General features: G+C 38.2%; 1 protein-coding gene across 1 annotated transcript in view; it reads right to left on the bottom strand.

Moving 5' to 3' along the window:
• The window catches only part of TRHDE (thyrotropin releasing hormone degrading enzyme), a gene marked incomplete at both ends in the record, with an annotated part of 207,291 nt that overhangs the window by 42,795 nt on the left and 140,991 nt on the right, over window positions 1-23,505 (bottom strand). Inside the window, one exon of the mRNA XM_079538556.1 lies at window positions 5,965-6,053. Coding sequence (XP_079394682.1) covers window positions 5,965-6,053 — 89 coding nt within the window. The remainder of the gene's footprint in view (window positions 1-5,964; window positions 6,054-23,505) is intronic.

A 23,505-nucleotide genomic window follows, 5' to 3' on the forward strand; every position in this document is an offset into this window, starting at 1 on the left:
ACCTTAGATAAAGTACCAACATAGTCTTTATATGCTGAAATAAGAGTAGTTGAAAAAAACTTAACAAAACTAAGTCATAGAATGGCTTGGGTTGGGTTAAATCTCATCTACTTTCAACCCTTATACCACCTCCCACTAGCCCAGGTTGCTTATAGACCAGCCTTGAAAAAGGCAAGCCCAGCGTTAGGTGGAGAGACACAGCTAGCTAAGACTAGCAGGTACAGGGTAACTAAACTGTAGGAGGATCTGTAAGAACTCATTATCGGGGTATGCCAAGCTCTAGCCTTCCAGGAGTAACAGGGCATCTAAACTGTACATATACAGCTCTCCAGCTCACAATTTACAACCTGTGCCCTGCAGACTCCTGGCTTCCAGCATACCCAGTGTATAAATACTAAGCTGCTACTGCCACAACCTGATTTGGGAGAGGATTTTAACATCAGGTGCCTTCTCTTCCACAGAGGTTTGTTAAACACTGGGCTGCAGCTCAGTTCTAAAAAAAAAACTCTCTAAGACTGTTCAACTGAGGTTGTTCTTCTACTTAAGTACATTGAATACTGAACCTGAAATCATAATCACCAGCTGTTCACATCTAGCCTCCTCACAAAAGACTCAAATCCTGGTTCCTGGTTTGATTGCATAAGATTCAATTATTTTATACAAAGAAAAATACACGTAGACAAATAAAAAATAAAAATAGTAACAATTTACACCACAGTGCTAAGAGCACTTCCTTATAGAGGATTTGGTTCATACAACTGCTATAAAACAGAGAGAGAAAAAGGAATTTGAATCTGGATCTACCCCTATCCTAATTATTATACCCAGAATGGTGCTGTGAATAAAGTCTATCACTGTTAAATCTCAGCTATGTCCTGAATCAAACTATTGGATTTCTTAAAAGCAACAGCAAAAATACCCACTTCTTTATCTTGGAGAGGCTGCTGAGGGAAACAAAAACTTTTAGAATATCCCTAGGTCTTCAGGGATGTACTGCCTTGTAGAGTCAAGAGGAAACTGTTTTTACATGGCAGAAATTCATCCTGTGCTAATGTTGTGCTGCTTTCTGTCCATGTTTTTCTATTGCAAACTAGCCTTTAAATGCCACTGTAGCTGGAAAGAGCTACTTGTAACTGGATGATCCCAGCACTTCTCTGACACCTAAAAACCTATCAAAACAGCAATGGGCACACAGTAATCCATTCTGGGTAAAAAGAAAACCAAAAAACAATGAATAGAAATTTTCAAGATCAGATGAAACACATACTTGTATTTTTTCTCATTTCAGTATGTGCATTGTTGTGCACTCTGTAGTGAGGAAATCACTTTTACTTTAATACAGTACTGAACGATACTTGTCAGTCAAACAAGAAAACTTAAAAAAAAAAACCTATCTTGTAAATAACAGCTGTGGAACTCCTCCAACACATAGAGCTTTAATGGAGAATGGTATCATTTCAAAGCCTGATGGCATTATTGTTATTTTGGTCAGTTTAAATCCAACCGTTACCACTTGCTATTATTTTTTGATAAGACCACTCAAGTGTTGACCTCCTCCTGAAATACGGAACAGAAAACATTCATGCCTTTCTAGTTCATGTAAGCAGGTGGTTATTTTAAGGGACTGTAGTAGGCATGTGGTTCTTATAGTTCTATATAATTTACTGGAATTTTACGTTTGAATCTGCCAATCCTCATGCCTTCTTATTAAAAAAAAATAAATCTTTCTTTTGGTTATTACGGCACAGAAAACTTCTATCCACCTGGGCAATTTCTCCATTTATCACAAACACATTTGTTTCCCATTTAAAGTATCACAGTTAGGGAAAAGGTGGTCATTCAGCGTTAAACCCTAAATTAAACCATTCATGACTTCCTAAACAGTGACAAAGATTTCATTTGGGAAGAAATCTATCTTTGATGGCTTTAGTTCACCTTTTAAAATTAAATCTGGAATATATATACAGCATATCAGTTTAAAGGGATTTGGTTTCAATCTTCTTCCTCAAAAAGTGTTTTCCCATTGCCATGTTTTGCGTGGATACCTCAGAAAACAGCACTGCTCTGAAACTTTCAGTTTTGCCTCATATATACATGAAATATTGAGATGGAAAGAGTTAATTTTTACAACATTTCTTTTTGAAGTTAAAAAAAGAAAATCAGTTAGGGTCTGATTCTCATTTTCTCTGCTCTGGAAGTGTGAGGCAATCCTCCAGCTGGTGCTAACTTCAAGTGGCTTGAAGTTCGAGTTCTCACAGCCCTCCAACAACTTCCACTCCACTAAAACAAGCAGGCATGATGGAAGCCTGCTCCTCCAAACAGCAACACGAGGCAGCTCTGGGTGAAGGGCACCCTTCTGCAAGAAATTTCTCCCGTGCTGACAAGAGCGTGGGCTAAACACTACCACTTCAAGTGTTTAGACTCACAGTTGTTATTTTCTTTTAACTTTTCATTTTATACAACTCTTAGCACACTGGGAAATTGGCTTGGTAGAATCACTACTGATGGAACAGACTCCATTTTCTCGTAAAAATAACTACAGAAGAATAACACAATTTCATGCCAAGAACAGCAAGTGAAAATTTTCTGAGAAAATGTTCCATAAGGAATTTCATCACAATAACGTTGTTTTTTTGTTTTTGTTTTTGTTTTCTTTGGGTAAAGGTACTGATATTAACTAAAATCTGCAAAACTTTTTGCAGAATTCATACAGAGATTCATAGAGAATTCAATTTTTCATACTCAGAAAAGGCAAACCAGAACAAAATATGCTTTCCATCTCACTTGCCATGTTGCCTTAGTTCCACATCGAAAAAAATAGTATAGTGAACTCTATAGTAACTTGATCATATCAGCAAATACAATCATGTTCTGTTTCACATAGTCTTACTGCAGACTACCCTACCATAATTTAACATTCCTACCTACTGGAACAGCTAACACCTAAGGTGATGTTACACAAGTGTAAGCAGCAGTTTCCTGTTAGGATCTTCCATGTGATAAAGGAATAAAAGTTGGGACAAAGGGATTAATTTTTTCCTCATCTTGTCAAAATTGTGCCAGTATTGTAGGTAAGTTGATACTTGCTGATGGGAAGGTAATTGTCCTGCAGAAAATTCTTTCCTCCATCTCCTGGCAATCCTGCACAGATAATGAGAGGAGTCTGAATGACTAATTTTACCAGAGGCAGAGAGGTCCATCAGAGAACTGCCTCCCTCGGACATTACAAATGAGTCAAGGTACAGGAGGTGAGAATGGAAACTTCAGTCAGCAGCATCTCCCAAGTCTTATTTCCTAGCTGGAACCTGACTGCCAGAAACTCATACCTAGGAAACAGCAAGTATGCCTTAGTCCACAGCTTGACTTTCCTAGTTGAAATGGATACTAGCTAAGCCTCCTTACTTAAGACATGTCTATGCTTCTCTTGGATATGCAGAAATGTAATGGGTAGAACTGTTCTTGCACACTTAGTACTCTTTCAACAGAATGGCCTGAATCTTCCTTCAAGCCCTGCGATACATTTGTCTTGTGGAGACAAGATGAAAGCTGATTCTTGATTTTTTACCTTCTGTACATCATCACAGAGAATAGGAAAAAGGGCACATACTTAGAGGAAACAGAAACAGGTCCTGGATCTATGACAGAGCACAAGTTCATAAGAATTATAATTTCCACTTTAAACTTCAGTGTCAAGGGACTGTTTTATTTCTCTTACAATACTGGATCTTGAACAAGGTCTGATAAATTTGATCTGAGTGTCTATATTCAATTACACTCACTTGAAGAGCACTGTGATTGATTCCAATCTTCCAAATGCTCTCTGGAATGCTTTGTTCCACTTGAATGGCTATTCTTTGGCTGCTCTTTGGAATAATACAAAAACACGTACGCTCAACGTAACAGAAATTCTACAGGATTATTCCTTCCCAAACAAATCAGTCCTGATAACTGCCCTTTCCAGTCTCACAGTCTCCTCCAGATCCTCACGAAAGAAACATACAAGCTGCAGAAATCTCCAGGAGTGCAACAAAAGAATCTATAGCTTTCCCAGCATATAGTAGCATACACAATGAATCAGATACTGAGCAGATGTAGAGACATACTTACTTATCGTTTTAATGTTGAGAAATCCTTCAAGTGAACTACACAACAACAAATATAAGCAAGAGAAGTACATCCTTGCTATACTCATCAGTTTACAGTATCATTTTAATGAGATGTAGCAAGTAAGTGAGAAAGTAATGACAAAGAACATGGATTATGGCAACAGATCACAATGACATTGACCTGCTACACTGGAAACTGATGACTTAGAAAAGTTCCTCTTTAATTTCTATATAGCAGCCACACCAAAATGATTGCTCACACTGGCCATCACAAATTGTTTATTTCTTGAACGCACTCCAATAGGAGTAAGTAGATCTTAAAAGAGTGGGTAGAGGTTTTATTATCTTGTTCCTTCACAGCACTCTGCAAGCAAAAGGCAACTGTGCAGATAATAGTGATATACTGAACTTTCAAGGCAGGAGTGAAGGGAAGGAGGCATCAAGGAGGCACCAGGAGTACGATCTAATGAGATGAGTTGAGAAGATCAACCCTCTCTGAAGTCAATGGGAATCTTTCTATCAACTTCAAGCGAGTTCAGTTAAGTCCTAAAGGACAAGAATGGAGCAGGTCATTGAGGCAGACTGTGAAAGATCAAAGAGGTTTTTCAAGTATTCCAAAGGTGTTCACATAAAGAAATACAGCCAATGCAGTATACTTCTGCAAAGCAGGACAGCACCTTATTACACTTTAACTAGAGTATGTTTCCCAGTTAAGAAAAGCACCCTGGTCCCAGGCACATTTTGAGACCATTACATCAACATGCTACATTCTAATGGGCTGCAAATGATCAGGGCAAAGGAGCACATACTTGATACCACTAGAAAGTTGGTTTATTCAGATTTTTACTAATCTTACACCATTCATCTCTGCTTCTGCTTGTTGCTAAGCACTGTGTGACTACTACCTTTTGGTGACATAAAAGAGAAAAAGGAAAAGCACAGACACACACAGGTTTGACACATTCCTCGTTCCAGTTAAATATCTGTTGGAGGGAAGGCTTTACAGCCTTTTAATTTTACAAGAAGGGGTAAGTTCACCCTTTATAATTCATTGGGGACATATGGCTATTTCTTTTCCCACCCTTACACTCATTTTACTTAAGTCTCCACATTTGTTTCCTCATCCACTCCAACACCAGTCCAAAACTGTCAGCTGATGTACTATGAACTACTAAGGAAATAAATATGTCATGAAATTTTTTACAGTGGGATTCCTTTTTTCAGATGAAAAAAAAACACACTGATATCCAGCCCTAGCTGTTCTCAGGACAGTAGCTATTATGATCATGTAAGAATTGAGAAGGGAGAGAATAAGCTGTAAGCTGAATGCAATTTCAAGGTCCCACATCTGGTTATTTAATATGCATACAAAATATTTTGGCAGATCAATAAGAAAATGTTTTAGCAACAGTAAATATTTCTTAGGCCTGGTTCAGACCATGATTGGAGTTACAAAATGACAGAAAGGTAAATGTTTTGCATTTACTATGCCATACTTATCAGATACTTTGCTACAAGAATATTACATTTAACTTTCACAAATCAATAAATTGAATTGCATTCATCAATAATTTGATATGTATTGCTAAATACAAAATATTTAGCACTGAAGTACACAGTACTATATAAAAACTTTTCACTATACTGTCTAATTTCTGTGATAATATAAAACTTGCTTGCTGCTTATCCTTCATTCCTCCTCTCTCCCTTCCCAATACTTCCTTAGTAATTCATTTCAGGTAGCTGAAAGTGGGTGCAGAGCAACTAAACAATTATCTAGGATCAATTCCAAAGAAACAGTTGAGGAAAACACAAGTATGCTTTATGAGATTCCACTGGGAGGAAAGTTTAGCTTTACCTGATTTGTTAGACACCCATATAATTGCCTCTGATGAGATGTGGCTCGTATTTCCTACTGCAATTGTTAATGGAATCTGCCACAAGTAGCTGCAAGACAAAGGAGGGGGAATCTAAGAACAAAAATACTGAACTGATTCTTCTCACAGCAATCAGGGATCATGTCAAAGAAATCAAAACACAATTTCAGTAGCAGTGTAAAGATGTGGATTCTAACAAGTTATTTTGATTTTGAAATGCATTTGCTAATAGCAGTAAAACAATGAAAAAGTCATTCTTTTTTTTTTTTAAATGATATTTTACATTTTTCACACACTATCATTATATGAGACTTTTTTTTTGCAAGGCTTTCCTAATTTAACAAAAGAATTCACAGAAGAGGAAATAATGATATCCTATAGAATGAAGAAACCTTGTTACATTTGCTTAGAAAGAGAGAACTCCCAGATAAAACATCCTTGGATTTACAGGGACTTCAAAGTTTAAAAATAACATACGTATTTAGCAACTTCTTAAATAGGTATGATGGGCTTTTATAGCTGCTGGTTTACAAAAAAATGAACAAAATCGATTCTCTGCTTCTGTGCACTGTTTGTTATCACTGATGTGTTTACAACCTGGACAAAACTTGCTAAATGTGGATTTGGAGATAAGTTGGTATAATCACAACCACAACTTCCATCCAGGGTATCAAATTTTTTCTCATTTGGAATAAATGTTATAATTTACCTAAGTTTTTTGTAACATATTTATCTCAACAAACAGAAATTGACTGTATGAAGCCAATCTTTTAAGGCAGATGGAAAAGAGGAACCCTTGCGTGTCTTCATCATTATCTCTACTCCCAAACTACTGTGAAAGAACAAACACCTCCCTTACAGGGCTGCTTTGTCATTTGGTGTACTGAAGGAAGACACTCAGTAATGGTTTGCGTGATCCCTGTATGCAGGGAATACATCTCCATTAGCAAGGCAGCACAGCAAGAAAATTGCTCCAACTCAGATATCACTGTAGATTACTGCTTAGATACCAAGTAAGTACATCACTTTAGACTGACAATTAAAATGGTGCAAAGATGAACGGGGGCAAGTTCTTGATGCCTACATCAGCTTCCCTCTTGCCATTACTGCAGATGGCATACAGTACCTAAAAAATTAAGTTTGCCCACATCTGTTCCACTGAACTGTAAGCGCTGCCCAGCTGTGCCATAACTGGAGTCAGAGTGTGCTGGTCTGCAAGGATTGTGCCTGAAAGAACACCTGTCATTCAGTACAGGAAATCACATGCAACACTGAACTTCTTCTGTGCAGATTCAAAGATAAACAGTAGACTTCTACAGCAATTGCTATTCTCTCCCAGATTTCATCAATACCACAATGATTATTCACTTTTGTTATTTCAAAGGCCATATCCAGCATGAACTTCCATAAATGGGTAACTGCACATTTCATGTGCACACTGTAAGAGCAGCCTTGTTCTGGGAGCTTTGGCTCCCAGATCTTGGGGTCATGTCCCAGCCTGACATCATCTCCAAGGACCTGCCCAGTGATCTGGACTCCAGGCTGAGTCTTGCTGCCACTCCATGCCTGTCTTGCTGTCTTGCTGGGGTCTTGGCTTCCAGTGCATTCACAAAGAGCCACCCCTCACTGTGCCCTGATTCTTGACTCCTCAAGCACAGAGTTTTGCAGCATGCAAAACTGGACTGTACATGTTGAGAAGCAGTTTTCAGTACAGCAGTGATTCAGCAGAGAGGGGGAGATATTTAGAAAACTGCACAGCTGAAAGAGATATGAGTGACAATGGAAAGAAAACATGGCATTTATTGCCATATGGGAGAAAAAAAAAGTCTCAAGTGATTCTGGGTTATATGAATATAAGAATCATGACACACTGGGAAAACTAATAGATTGATTGATGCATCAAATAAATGCTTTATATGAGCACATGCTCTGGCAGATACTTTCTGGATAATTAAGCTATGGCATCTGAAGATGCTACTGCCCATCCATCTCTTCTGCTGGAGATTACCAACCTTTATAGCACAGCCAGCAGAAAAGAATGTCCACTTCTGCATTCTCCAATTCTCGGTCTAAAGTCTTTACACAAAATTAGCTTCATTGTTGACCTAACTACTATTTTGGACTCAGAAGTGGGCTAATTAGGCAAAAAAATGTACTCTGTTCTGATGCTTCTGTTACAGTAATAATAAGTTCTGGGTTCAATAAGTGAAGGCAGTCAGAAGATGTTGTAAAATGATGCACTGGAGAATATGCACTTCTCTCTTAAGCAGCTTATACCTTACTAGACACCTGTAGTATATTAAGACTCCATCTTTCCTAGAAGTATTTTAGGAAATATATCATATTTAAAAGCACACACAGTTCTCAACAGTTAGGTCTCCAGAATGAAAAAGACACTAGCAGACTATGATCAAGAAAAATGAGGCAAAAATGAGCACAAAGCCAATAACTCATGTGAAAGGAAAGAACTTTGGTATATGAGAAATTTGAAAGAACTGCATTTGCACGGTATTTTTATGACTCTTGAGATAAAGACCTACTGAAAAATTGTATATTACCAAATAAAAGATACTGAGAATTGCCTACATTGCTGATTTAAACACATATAAACATATACAGATACATGCATATGAGTATATACACAGACACTCATAATTTTGAGAAGGAACATCATAAAAAGATATTTTTTGTACACTGCAATAAATATGCAGAGAACTTTAGACTACTTTAGATTACTGTGTTACCTCCAATTAATGATACTCCCACAGCAATCTCTGAAAGGAGATTTTGCTATGGAACTGGAGTCATACAGGACACAACTTCTCAGAAAATGTGGGGGTTTAGTTGGCAAGATCAGGATTGGTAGATTTAACTTTTATATGCACCTCATCAAGATTTGGGTCTCCTAATATTCTTGACACTCCCCAGAACATCCAAATCTCATCTTCTTGGTTACTGATTTACCAGGGAACCACAGATTTCCTTCCAATGGATCTCTCCAGAAGCCCATTTTTTCCTCCTGTAGTGCTGCTGTTCTCTACATGTTTACCTGCTTTTTCCTTCCACTCTCAGAGAAGCTTCTACTACTGCTGCAAAACAACACTTACAAACTATTTTATTTATATGTCACAGAGACGTATCTGGCTCACCTGTCAAGTATTTTTATTAGCATAACTTCTATATGCCATCTCTGAATGATCTGTGTGGACTATGTTCTCCAAGTGTGACTTGGAAAAAGAAAACTTTCTTGCAGATTTACATTGGTATTCTTCTAATTTAAAGAGGGAAGAGGTCCATTCACCTCTTCTCATGTTTTGACTATGAGTAGTAAACATCTTTTGATTACTCTGTTACATTCCAAGAGCAACACCATTGTCCTCTATGTATGTAGAAAGGCTGGTCTGAAAGCAATGCCTCGTATTTTATTACATTGGCCGAGAGGCAGATCTTAGTGGTATGGCAGCAGAGGGGCAGACTGACCGAATGGAGTCTGACATGGGAGTGTATATAAAGCAAAGGTGTGGAACTGAATTCCTCCATCAGGAAAAAAACTGCATTTGCTGACTTTCATTGATACTTCACAACACTTATGGAGGCCAAACATGGGATGCGAGGACAGTGAGGTGTGGGTGGTGTGTTTCAGTAGTGGCAACAGCAATGTGAAAGACAAGCCATGTTCTGGACAGCTATGCATATTTTTATGAGTGCAGCATGCAGATCGTTGTTGGTGAAAATGCATTGCTAATGGTGGTGGTTATGTTTAAAAATAGTACTTTGTAGCTGAGAACGTGCTCTATCAAATAGTTTTATTTTGCTCTTTGTATCTGTCATAGTTTTCAAGGAAATAAATAGGAGGCATTACTTTCAGAGTACATGACAAGGGGAAAAAGTGATCAGTGTTCTTCATTTTGCTGTCTGCTGCCTGCTTTGACAAACCAATTCCAGTGAAAATAAGAATCCAATCTTGAAGTAGTGGGATTGGAAAAATCCATGAGGTCTTCCTATCCTCAAAAGTACATCTGCAAGAATTGGATGTCTGTCAAAGTAGCACACAGTGCCTGGGTGAAATGAAGTTAAGAAATGATGCATCCAAACTGCCTGAGACGCTGCAGGGCTTCAGAGACATCTGTATATAATGTCCCTCAGGATAAAAACTGGATTGCCTTAACAGGGAACTCAGTGCAGATTTCCCAAATTTTGAGGAGTTATGGGTTATTTCAGAAAATTAAGGAATTACTTCTAAGGGTGAAGGAGGCATTTAGAATTTGAATAGATACTTTATATGAACTGTGTTGTACATAATACTGTTCAGTCATATAGGAAGAGATGGAGGAGAGGGGAATGCTGTTAAAAGGTAGTATAAAAATGGACACAGGATAACATTCACAATTAAAGAGAAAGCATTGGTACCTTTTGTATTTTTGGTAGCATCATATCAATACATCTAAGTGTGTTAGTATTTTGTTAGTATTTTCATTTAGCTTACACAATAATTCTGGGCAACTTGCTTCATTTAGCAATAAAAACTTGCAGATGCCAAGATGCACATAATACCAGAGGGTAAATAATTATGCACTGCTTGGATTACACAGATTTTTTTTCTTTAGCCTTACATTGTGTCTAGATAGCCTGTATTGAGGTATTCTGTCTTCTTCAAAAAATGATCATATCTGTGACAAATTCCTGCTTAGGCCTTGACTTTCAACTGATAAGAACTGGGTAAATCTTTGTGGATAAATCTTGAGACCATGACAAGCATGTTTCAGACTCCTGCCTGTGATAACTGGCAAATTTGGATTTTCAGTGGAACATTTAGTTGGCTTATTTGTAAAGAGCTATGCAAAGCTTAAAAAGGGCAGTAGTTCACTTCATCAGCCGACAAAACAAAGATCCTAGGTCATTAAAGAAGAAAACAAAAAGTTCCTGGAGTTTCAGATTTTACACATCTCTTCAACTACTCTTCCACATTAGCAAACAATTTTGCTGAGATGCAAGCACATATGCTTTCAAGAGACATCTTCCCAGTAGAACATCTCCACCCACTGCCTGTAATGAACGCTGCATTTTTCTGATGACATTTCTCCTGCTTCCCCCAGACTTAAAGCTAACCAAAGAAGTTCAGTTGCTCCTAATCATTACTCACAGAAAAATAAAGTATCCTCTCAATATTCAGAAGCCTATTATCATTGGCTGTACTATAAAGAGTATACAAGTAATATAATTGTTTTACATAAGCAGAACTTTGTATGATCTAAAATAGAATCAAAGAATCATAGAATCATAGAATCACCAAGGTTGGAAAAGACCTAAAAGATCACCCAGTCCAACCGTTCACCTATCACTAATAGCTGCCACTAAACCATGTCCCTCAACACAACATCCAGCCTTTCCTTGAACACCCCCAGGCTCAGTGACTCCACCACCTCCCTGGGCAGTCCATTCCAGTGCCTGACCACCCTTTCTGAAAAGTAACACTTCCTAATGTCCAGCCTGAATCTCCCCTGCCGTAGCTTGAAACCATTCCCTCTGGTCCTATCACTAATGACACAAGAGAAGAGGCCGATCCCCAGGTCACTACAACCTCCCTTCAGGAAGTTATAGAGAGCAATGAGGTCTCCCCTGAGCCTCCTCTTCTCCAGGCTGAACATTCCCAGCTCCTTCAGCCTCTCCTCATATGGCCTGTGTTCCAGACCCCTCACCAGCTTTGTTGCCCTCCTTTGAACACATTCCAGGGCCTCAATGTCTTTCTTGCAGAGAGGGGTCCAAAACTGGACACAGTACTCGAGGTGTACTGCCTCGAGTACTACCACAGAGTTTAACCAACCTGCTTTCTGAATGGGAGAGAAAGTGAAAAATCACATCTTAGGCTTTTACAGACTTATACTCCCTAAAGTCATCTCTTTTTCTGGATTAAAGACTCTAGGTTAAAGTCTATTCTATTGTTCCATATACAGCAACTGCACTTAACACCTTTTGTTGACCATCTCTTTCTTTTTTTCTACCTATTACACTCTTTTCCAGATTAGAAAATCAGACTTGTCATCAGTGTTTTGAAGGCAGGTCTACCACGCAATCAGCGTGTCATAATTCTTTACTCTTCTACCCTAGCATTTCTTATATACTCCTTTCCTGGAGGCATTCAAGGTCAGGCTTTATGAGGCTCTGAGCAACCTGATCGAGTGGGTGGCAACCCTGCCCAAAGCAGGGGGCTAGGAAACAAACAGCTCATCTTTAAGATCCATTCCAACCCAAGCCATTCTATGATTCTATAATTCTACAATTCTGTTTCTACAAGTCTACAGCAATAGTTATCACTGTTTTATGCAGTTGCTTGATGGTGTCTACTACAACTTCTTGATCTCCTCCTTGAGGAAGAACAGTTTATTTTGAATTCATCTTCAAGCATCTAAGTTAGGACTGTTTTTCTCATGTGTATCATTGCTATGCTCGTCAACATTATTTCACCTGTCATTTTATCACCATGTCAACCAGCACTGAGCGATGCTTCTTCAATCTTAGTAATTGCCTCTTGTTTTCACTCTCCTCACAAACCCCATATTACCGGAAAATTGGCAGCTTATTCGTCCATGGCCTTTATCAATTAACAGCGCCAACTGGTTTTCTCAAGGATTTCATGTGTTACTGCCCTCCACTGATAAATTTCAACATTTAATTTCTCACTTTTTGCATTTTTTTCATAACTGGGATCTTCCCTCTTATTTCAGAACAGATGACTTTCTCCAGCATTCTTTAATGAGAAAATTGGACTTCCAAAAATAAATAAAGAACAGTTAAAATTACAAGAAGCCCAGATCTATCTAGAAATAGAAGACACCTATTAATAGTTTTTGATTATATACTTACTTAGAGAACCAAAGGAAAAGAACCATGACAAGGTAGAAAAACAGAACAATGTATGGACTTCAGAAAAAACACTCTTTTTTAATAAATCTAACAGCAGAAGAACAAGGGACAAAATTAAAATCTTATGCACGAAAGTATGTTATGTGATCTTCCTCCTAGCAGGATATAGTAAGCATAATTATTTTAAAGAGCAGGGACAATCAGAAAATTTAAACACAGGGTGATGTAGGTGGAAAGGGACCTTAGGAAATCCAACCTTCTGCTCAAATGTGCTAACAGCACAGGAAAGCAGAGTTTCACTGCAGCTAGAACATATGATCAAAGGAGAATACAAAGGCTATACTTTCAGCTGCACAGCATGAAGTCAGTGAGGTCCAAATTTTCAGATGTGGCAAATGAGTTACCATCTGCTTTTTTTCCTAATCCTTCCTATTGTGAAGCACATATAGAATGATGTTCAAAACAAGCTGGACATCAAAATCTGTATGTACCTTCAAACAGCTTATTAAGCTGAGAAACAAAATTCTGAATTGTCCAAACTATCTGAGATCAGTAAAACACAAATCATCTATCTTCCATCAGCTGTCCTAGTGAAATCTCAGCCATCATTCTGCTGTGGCTTAGTTTCTCTGGGTTAAATTGAGTTGTGAAAGGTAATATTACTGAGTCGTCGAAGCATACCTGAGCTGCCAGGGGATGTGCAAGAAGGCACAGCATCTAAGGATGGTCCTGCCCATGTAAGATGCAGTACAGCTTCAAATGAAGTACCTCAGGGTACCTCCAATGGCACCAGTTACCTGCACAAGCAACTGGACAGGCCTGTCCATCTGCTCAATGTTGGCAACTTCACCTTCCACGATTAAATGTAAGTTTCCCCGAAAATGGCAGATTTTTCAAAACAAAGCATTTCATGAGAAAAAAAAAAAGTCTTAAACATATATTTTCAGTGATAACATTTAAAATAGACATTGCTTAAACATAATCACTGTTTTAAATAAAAATTACCAGTTTACTGATTCAAAATCTTGGCTTGAAATGACACATTAAAGGAGCAAGATAAAATAAAACTGAAATGTAAGGTACTGACATTACAGAATTGAGATGAATGTTCTAAACCATTTTCCCACAGTCTTTGCTTTGATTTTTGTCCTGATTCAGTACAGGGAAATGTTTTGATATACTGAAAATTTCTGTGGGATGGGAATCCATTTCTTGCTCATCTACAACACTAACTAATCTTCGTAAAGTATTTTGAGAACATAACAATCTAAGATTGAAAGATACGATTAAAGCTATTTAACACAGAGATAAAGCAAGGCATAAAAATAATTTAGAAGTATAAAGGATAAGAAGAATATCTGAGAGTAAAACAGGCTGCTTAAGATTCCTGTTTCCTTACTTTAATAACCAAATCTTATTACCCAAAATGCCTACCCTGTCTCTTCAGTTAAAGACAGAACTGGTACATCCAAAGTGGCTGAAGCTGAGAAATAAGGAGCAAGGTCTACTCAGCATTTGTTTCTCATTCTCATCTCTCCAAATGGAGAGTGCTCAGATTTCATATGCGCAAAGACAGGATGCTTGGGTAAGCAGTGTTGAGTCTGAGAGGGCAACACCTTCCAGAGTGGTCTTTGCCAATGGTCACAACTCTTGGAGTACATTATGATGCTGACAGGGGCATTTCCTACAGAGGGAATACCTTGGTAGCCATCCACATGAACTGTTAGTATTTCAGAAACAAAAGAATACAAAAGCAAAGAAATGAGAAAATGTGACATTTTGAAAGCAAACAAGTCTTACAGAACAAATGGAAATCCAAGACTTAAAGATTGGTATTTGTACATCAGTTGCATATTTGGCTGATTTGCAAGACAGGCACAGATAACGGCAGGAAGAAGAAGCATCCAACTGCAAAGCTGCAGAAGTTTCTGACTAATAACCTGGAAGCCTATTGCAAAAATAAGGGACAGGGAAAGTTGATAACTAGTGAACTAAAAGATAGTGTGTAGTTTGAACATTACACTGGGATAGTAAAAACAGAGTAGACAGCTCTTTTTTTTTCTCTTTTCCTACTACTGTTTCTATTCCCAAGGCAAAAGAAGGCCACAGTATTATGCAAATTTTGAATATTAAGATAATGGAAAGTTGAAAGAAAAACTGTTTAAGGAAAACCTGAACGTGCATTCAAGTAACCTGTGAAACTAGGAGCCTTGTTGCTGTGACACCTGGAAGCATTTATTACTAGGCTGAGAGCACAAATAGAGGCAAGGTGGTAAGTGAGAAATAACTAAAGCTGTTCAACGGCATAACAGCTTTAGAGCTTCTGTATAGAGAAAGAGATCACACATGAAGTAGAATTCAGCAGTACTGAGGTAAAATTTTGTAAAGCACTCATTCTAGACAGATAGTTTTTGGAAAGGCAATTTAAAACATCACAGAGATTTTTCAGATTGTTTATACAGTAGAACATCTAATTCAGTAAAGAGAATTTCAGGTTTCAGGGGAAGCTCATGTGAATATCACGTAATTTTCCTAACCGTGATTCTATAGTGCGTTTGTTCTGTTTAATGGAAAACGAGCTGATGATACATTCACACTGTGAATACCATTCTCATAAGAATGTAAAGATTTCATTAGATTTAATACGTGCCAGCAAAGTAATTGTAGCTGTGCCCAGAGGCACAACACAACAGAAAAGGATTTTATACCCACTCACACAAACATTACACATCCTACGCTGTGCCAGAGTGTCAAGGGATTCCAAGAACTCAGCACGGATGACAGCAGATAGGAAGGGAAGGTAGCACTAACTTTGTAGGAAAGACAAATAAAAGATGAAAAATGGATAAAGGATAACAATTTGAAATAACTGAGTACAGCTTGGAGCTTATTTATCTGTCATCTGGACATGTCCAGTGTTAAGTCTTACATTCACAGCAACAAGAAGTGAAAAACAAGTGAAAAAAGTCACAATTAGCTATTTTGAATTTTGAAAGTACATAGGTTTTACTAACAGAAGAAAGCCTGCCTGTGTCCGAATTGAACAGGACTTCCATAATACCAGTGGATGAAAAGCTTCTGTTTAAAATGACATCAATGAGGAAATGAAGACACCAGGACATGGTAATGGTGCCACATTAACTGTGGGATGCATATCAATAATTTTATGGACTTGAACAAAATTGGGAAAACATGGTGCTAAGTTTGGGATTCTTTTTGAATTAGAAAAAGATTGCAATAAAAAGACTGGGGAAGAGTTCATTCCAAAATTATCCTGGCCAATGCTAGGCAGACGCAATTCCACCTCCTTAACAAAAGCAAAGGATACTTGCTGCAAATCATAGGACTGAAGGATCTCAGTGGACTCACCCACTTTCTGAGTTCAGAAGAGTTACAGACCTCAGTTTTTGCAGAGTACCACGAGCTATGAATTTTATTAGATGTGGAATTCATTGATGCTTCACAGATGACCAGAAATCAGTACTGGGTCCAACTACTTTTTCCATTTCAGATGGAAGCAAAACTTGAGGATTTGGAAGGTATTCAAAAATGTGGGCCTGTTATCATTTGAATATAAATTATACTTATCTCCATGCACGATAGTGACTACGGATCATATTTGTAAGCTGGAGAAATACTTAAAAGTGCATGACAGGATGAATAAGAAGTTTATATTCTAGTCTTGAAAGATGCTAGCACTTTCTGATGGTGAGCCTCTTTATTTGCAGTTCTGCCTCAATCCAGCTGCTAATTTTATATATTCTTCTATTATGTATGATTTCATTTAGAAATTCATGTTTAAAAATGCAATCATATTGGTATAATGTAAAATAAGGCTTGATTGTTGTTTCTAAGAGAAACTATTTCTACGATAGATAATGGATTGCGTGCTTTTTTTTTTTCCCCTGTATTTCTAAATACAAAAATATGGAAGGAAAATGATGATTTTCAGTGTCAATATGCTATTTCTGAAAGCACCAAACAGATCATGTATTTTAATACTATCATCGACACTAGAATTAATCTGTAGACAGAGCAGTAATTACTATGTTTAACAGCAACATATTAGAGATGGAGATTTTGTGGTTCTCCTTCACACTGCCATAGACATAATTATTTCTGGATTTTACAAGAATCTATGGAATACTTTTCAGCTATAAGTAAGTACTACATTTGGAACAGGGAAAACAGTCTACATTCTTCAGCATATTTAAGCCAAATATACCTCCCTTATTAGTGCAGTGAAACCAGTAATTCCCACACATAAATGTTTCAGTGCCCTTAGCACTATCATGAAAGAACTCATGTGTGCCTCTCTGCTTTGAGATCATCTTGTGATGAAAGCACATGTACTCTGTTAGAAAACAGCTGTGTGTCTTTGGCCACCCTAGATAAACCCTACTCTCCCTTGATAACTATTTAAGGGTCAAAGTAATTTAAATGAGTTTCTTTCAATTAAATTATTCAATCTGAAAAGAATTATGTTGTCTGGAAATAATATACTACTATCTTATAATTACAATTATTGAATCAAAGAATCACCAGTTGGCCTGGTTTGGAAAGGATCTTAAAGACCATCCAGTTCCAACCCCTTGCCATAGGTTGGTTGACACCCACTGGACCAGGCTGCCCAGGGCCCCATTCATCCTGGCCTTGAATGTCTCCAGGGATGGGGCATCCATAGCTTCCCTGGACAGCCTACGCCAGTATCTCACCACACTGAGTAAAACATTTCCACCTAACATTTAACCTAGATCTCCTCTCTTCTAGTTTAAAACCATTTCCCCTAAACCTATCACTAGCAGACTGTGTCAGTCTCTCCATTAGTACTAGATGGCCACAGTGAGATCTCCCCAGAGCCTTCTCCAGGCAGAACAAGCTCAACTCCCTCAGTCTGTCTGCACAGGAGAGGTACTCTGGCCCTTTGATCATCTTTGTGGTCCTCCTCTAGACCCTCTCCAACAACTCCACATCCTTCTTGTGCTGGGGGCCCAGGCTTGGATGCAGTAGTGCAGATAAGGCCTCATGAGGACAGAGTAGAGGGGGGACAATCTTCTTGCTGAACCTTTACAAACTTTGGTGTAGTTTTAGCTTAACATTTCATACCAAAACAAATTACAAACAAAATGGTTATAAATGTTAAGGGGCTCTTTAAAACTGACTCATTTCAGTGTCAGCACAAGTACAGTACCTTACTGAATTTAGAAAAATGCTGTGGGCAAAGAACAAATACTACAAATTCTTTCCTCTCCCTACGTAACCTTTTTACATCAGAACACAAAAGACTTCATTTTTGAAAGTGACAAGCAATTTTGGGTGCTGAGTCAGAGACAGAAAGAAGCTGGTTTTAAGTGTGTACTCCAACAGCTGCCTCTTTACTCTCCAGTAAAAGCTCTTCATCTCTCTCTGCAGCACGCTGTGTAAGGTCTTGCTCCAGTGTAAAATGTCCTTGCAGAATTGCACACGTGGTGCTGACCACGCAACCCGCTGTCTCTGTGCTGTACTTTACTCAAGAGCATACAGAGCGCAGATCTGAGACATCTGAACATTATGATGAGCGGAAGGATGTTTTATGGGATGAGTACGAACTAGTACTGCCTGTGATACCCTTGTCAGCTACAGGAATATGAGTAGCATTGTATCTATGTCTATCGTCCTCCAACACGTTTTCAGAAACTCAGATCCAAGCATTTTTTAGTGTATTCAAATGTCTGATTTTGATTTTTCCCCAGAACATTATGAGTTTAACCAAGATTAAAATATAATTCCTATGGCAGTTTCTGCTTCCTCGGTAAATTTCCCTAACAGCCTCCAACCAAAATATCTTCTCAATAAAATCTGAGATTCTATTATTGACCCCAAAGTCTCAAATGCAAAGATAAGTTCCCAATAAGAGATTTTTTTTCCCTTAAGACTGCAACAGGAAGAAGTGGTAAAAAAATGAAGCATACAAGTTATTTCATCAAACCCAAAAACATACGACATTCATCCACCTTCATCATTCCCATTACCCTTCTGTCATCCAACTGCCGTCAGTGCTTTCCTCAACCTTTCTTTACTTCAGTAAGCCGTTATCTTGACTGCCTTCATTTCTCTGGTTCTCTGCATTTGCCTAGTGCAGCTCCACCATTTTAATGCTCCAGGCTGTGCCTTGCCTTGCCACACTGTATTCCCTTTTCTTCTTGAATGTTGGGCAGCTCTCCACTAACACTGTCACCCCAATTCTCCGATTCACCTCCTCATCTTGCTCTGAATTAAAATACATTGCTTGCACTCAAGTACACACTCCTTTTCTCACCATGAAACTGATCTAATTAATGTGTGCTAATTAACTTGTTTGGGTATCTAGCAATTCCCAAGAGTCAATATAAGCAAATAAGATGAGGAAAGGGACATAGTCCGCAGTGATAATAAAATACACCAGCAGCTTTTCATTGTCAGCCTAACTTCTGCCAGGATACGAGTGTTGCCACCACAAAGGAAGCAATGACACAGTATCCCATTTTTATCTTTTCTAGCATTCAGCAAATTATAACACTGAATGCTGCCTATATCCTGCGCATTAGAGCAGTTTGGATGTTTGCCTAATGAAAGTGTTTCTCATAAACAGAAGCTGTGAAATAGTTTTGGAAATAAAGTGTTAAATTAAAATTGGCATTTCTGAGATCTTTGCTAGCAGCAAAATCTTCCTTAAGATACATCAGCACACAAAAATGCATGAACAAATTTTAAAAGCGCTCTCTATTCTGATTTAATAATACCGCTACAATGAGAAGAGGCTTCCAGAAACAAAGGGTCATGACATGAGACTTCACTGACTTCCAAACGAAAATAAATAAAAAAACTAATAAATAAACAAATGAAATTTTGCAGCAGGCAAAATGTGAGCTACAACTATTGGGCTAGCAACTGCAATCATCCAACAGTAAGAACAATGCTCCCACAGGTACCTGAGGCAGGCAGGGTTCCTCTGGGTCCCTCACAGAAGCTACGTCTGCTGCTTTTGAGAAGGACTCTGCAAGCACTATGCTCTGTCAGGCTGCTGGGATTAAGGTCCCTAAACATACTGAAGGATAAAATCTGCTAGTGTCATAGAGTCGCACCCTACACTAGAGTACACATAAAAAGAAGGAGCTCCCCATGCTTTTTCATTCTTCTGTAAGAATAAATATTTTCAAATACCTGCTTGACCATAAAAAAATATGGTTAAATCAGTATCTGGCTGTGTTCACACACAGTGCTGTGCTTCACTAAGGCCTGTTGATTTTTAATTGTTTTTTGATCATTCAATTTCCTCTGTCTCTACTACATGAAGTACCTTCTTCTCCCAGAGCCCCATTCCCTTCATTGTTACCACAGCTGATAAAGAGACACTCAGGTTAGACAAGATGACCCAGAGTACCACATCTACTCCCTAGGTAGCAACACACAAGTGGTTTCTAACATAAATGCTGATGTAAGCTTATTCTTTCAGGTGTAGCAAAAAGGAAAGGCTCAACAAGAAAACACTCAAAGAACATGAGAAAATGGAAGATTAGAGAATATTTCCCCGAGATGGGAAGTCTTTCCACTATAAGAAAATATTTGGTAAATAAATCCTCTGCTTATAAAACAATATGGTCCGTATTTCTGTTCCTTTTTAATCACATTATAAATACTACATATGATACATTATTCCATGATTGCTATAAGATATTTATGTTTAACCAACCCCTCAGATGATAAGTGGACAGTGTATTTTTCCCATTTCTGTTCATTATAATGTTATGCCAACAAGTAAGAATACTCACAGCAATATCTAAACACAGCTAGGCTTTCACTATTCAAATAATCACCTGTGAAGGGACAAGCACAGACTTTTTCCGCAAAGCCTGCATATATGAGCTTTGTGTAAGAAATTCAGAAGAGAATTGAAGGGAAATAATTCTGCAGTTTGTCATTCATCTTCGAGTGACTGCTAAGCATCTCTGCTGCTACTTGTAATTCCTTTCATTTGTTATTACTACATGGTGCATGATGCAGGAGTCCAGTTTTGTTGGTCATGTCCCTGTCTAGGGGACATTCCACTAAATTTTCCCTTGACCAACCACGTGGAGAAAGGCACCAAGGATTATTGCACTTCAGCACATATGAATATGTTGTCCATATCCCAGTTTGTACCTTTTTCTTTTTTCTCTTTCCTCACAGCTAGCTTTATTCAGTGTGTAGCAAGACGTTTCCCCTTGGTACCTTATCTCGAACAAACAACTTGGCTACAGAAGTAGTGTGCATGATAAGAACTCTATACAAGTTAATATTAGCTCAGTAATGTGAACTTAATTATACTGATAATATTGAAAAAGTTATTTCTCTTCTTTTGAAGAGACAAGCTCTTCATATTTTTAAAATACAAAACATATTCATAACCAAAAAGCTCTTGTCTACCCTTCAATACAGCGTATAAATGGCTTATGGATTTCATCAAAGCTGATTAGTTCATTGTCTAGACCACAGATTATTTTTCATAAGATTTCTTGTCATATCTGCGAGCCATTCTTGTAATGATGGATGAGTCTGGTATCTTAAAATCATAACTTTGTCTGTCAGGAGGGAAAACCACTGAACCCTGTCAGATGGAATATCACCTCATCCCCTGTAGACTCAAATGATGTAAGTGAATAATCCGTTCTCAGAGAGGTTTACATGAGTGCAGGATGGAACCTACACATACCAAAAGGATTGTTACTCAGGAGAAGAATATGAACTACATATCTGTTACTGGAATTTTAAATTTTTGCTTGGATAAAATGAAATTGCAACTGAACTGTTCTACTGCAGACTTTGATGTTTAAAATAAAGCTCACTGACTTTGCCCCTGCTGAGTAATGTTATTCCTAGAAATGGTGTCTGTCATTATTAGCTTTTTTCTTCACAAAATAAAAATGCTTATAATGTAAAGGTATGACTGTCAAGAAAAATATATGCCCACTTTGCAAAAACTGAAACTGTGTACCTTCTGTAATTCCAAGCTAAGCATTAGTGCTTGGAATGCCATACAGTCAATTCTAGGCATACAAATAAATCACAGTAGATACATATGTGTGTATCTTGAGGCATACTTTTTTGCAGTTTCAGAGAAATGACAATTTCAATTATACACAATGTGGAAAAATCAACTATTTTTAAAATTAACTATAATTATTCATTCTCTTCCACAGTAAAATTAAAGACACTTATAGTAATGGATTAGAGGTAAGACACTGTCAAAGGTATCAACAGTTTTTATTTTAACTATTTCTCATTCAGAAAAAAATGCCTGCTTGTGAGCATGCCTCTGTAAGATTTTAGGGAAACAAATGGAATGTGCTACTTTGAATTTCATTTTAATAGTTAACTGCTGCATAAATATATAGCATGCAGAGAAGCACAGAGATCTTATAGAAGTTATATAATTCTGAATATTCATGTACCTCTTTATTTCCATTTCTTATGCAAATCCCTCTGAAAAATCTACTCTAAACCAACTCTTTCAGAGAATCGAAGTCACAGAATAACCTGAGTTGGAAGGGATCCACAAGGATCATTGAGTCCAATTTCAGGCTTCACACAGGATCTCCCAAAATTCAAATCCTATGCCAAGAAGTGTTCTCCAAATACTCCTTGAACTCCAGCAGCTTAGGGCCATGCTCACCACCCTCTGGTGCAGACCTTGTCCCCAGTCCCTCCCAAACCTCTCTGAGCAGCCTGTTCCAGTGCTCCCTTACCATGACTGTAAAGAAGTTCTTCTGTATTTTAGTACAAAACTTCCTATGTTCAAGCTTTAGGCCACAACAACTTGTCCTATTGCCACACATCATCAAGAAGAGCCTGGCCTCATCTATTTACCTCCCTCCCCCTTTAATTATTTATAAACATTTATCAGATCCCCTCTCAGTCTTCATTTCTCTATGCTGAACAGATCCAGGTATCAGATCCAGCCTTTCCTCATATCAGAGACGCTCCAGGCCCTTTATCATCTTTGTTGCCCTCTGCTGGACTCCTTCTAGAAGATTCCTGTCATTTTTGACCTGGGGAGCCCAGAACTGGACACAGTATTCTAAATGTAACCTCATCAGGGCAAGGAGAGGGGGAGGATCACCTCCCTCCATCTGCTGTCCATGCTCTTTTTAATGCACCCGTTTATTGCTGTGCCATGCTAAACTACAGCCCCACCTCTGGATGATTTATGACTGTGAGGCAGATATATGCTTTAAGAGCCTTCCCTTGAGCCTTCCAGTACATACTGTGTTGTGTATTTAGATGATAAACTCCTGGAAAGGCTTGAGCCAGTACATTTTGCTGTGTTTTGTACAGTCCTACTATTTACAGTGTTTAAAATTATAGTCATGATTAATTGAAAGACAAACTATCCTAACAAAGTCAATGACACGTGCTCTGCAAGAGCAGGGCCCCAAATATGGCATAAATGCAATCTGCTCCCCACTGTTTGTAGTGACTATTATGGTTTCCCAGGAAGCCATCCATCTAAGGCTGAATTCATGGGTCACACAAGGAGTATGAACACTGACTTTACTGCACTAAGAGATAGGCTACTGACACATAACCCCCAAGCCTTCAGCCTCATGTTATGTACATTTCTGTGCCTCCCGTAAGACCTATCTGAGCTATCTGGTTCCAAC

This window comes from Tetrao urogallus (genome assembly GCF_951394365.1).
Source record: "Tetrao urogallus genome assembly, chromosome: 1".
Lineage (NCBI taxonomy): Eukaryota > Metazoa > Chordata > Aves > Galliformes > Phasianidae > Tetrao > Tetrao urogallus.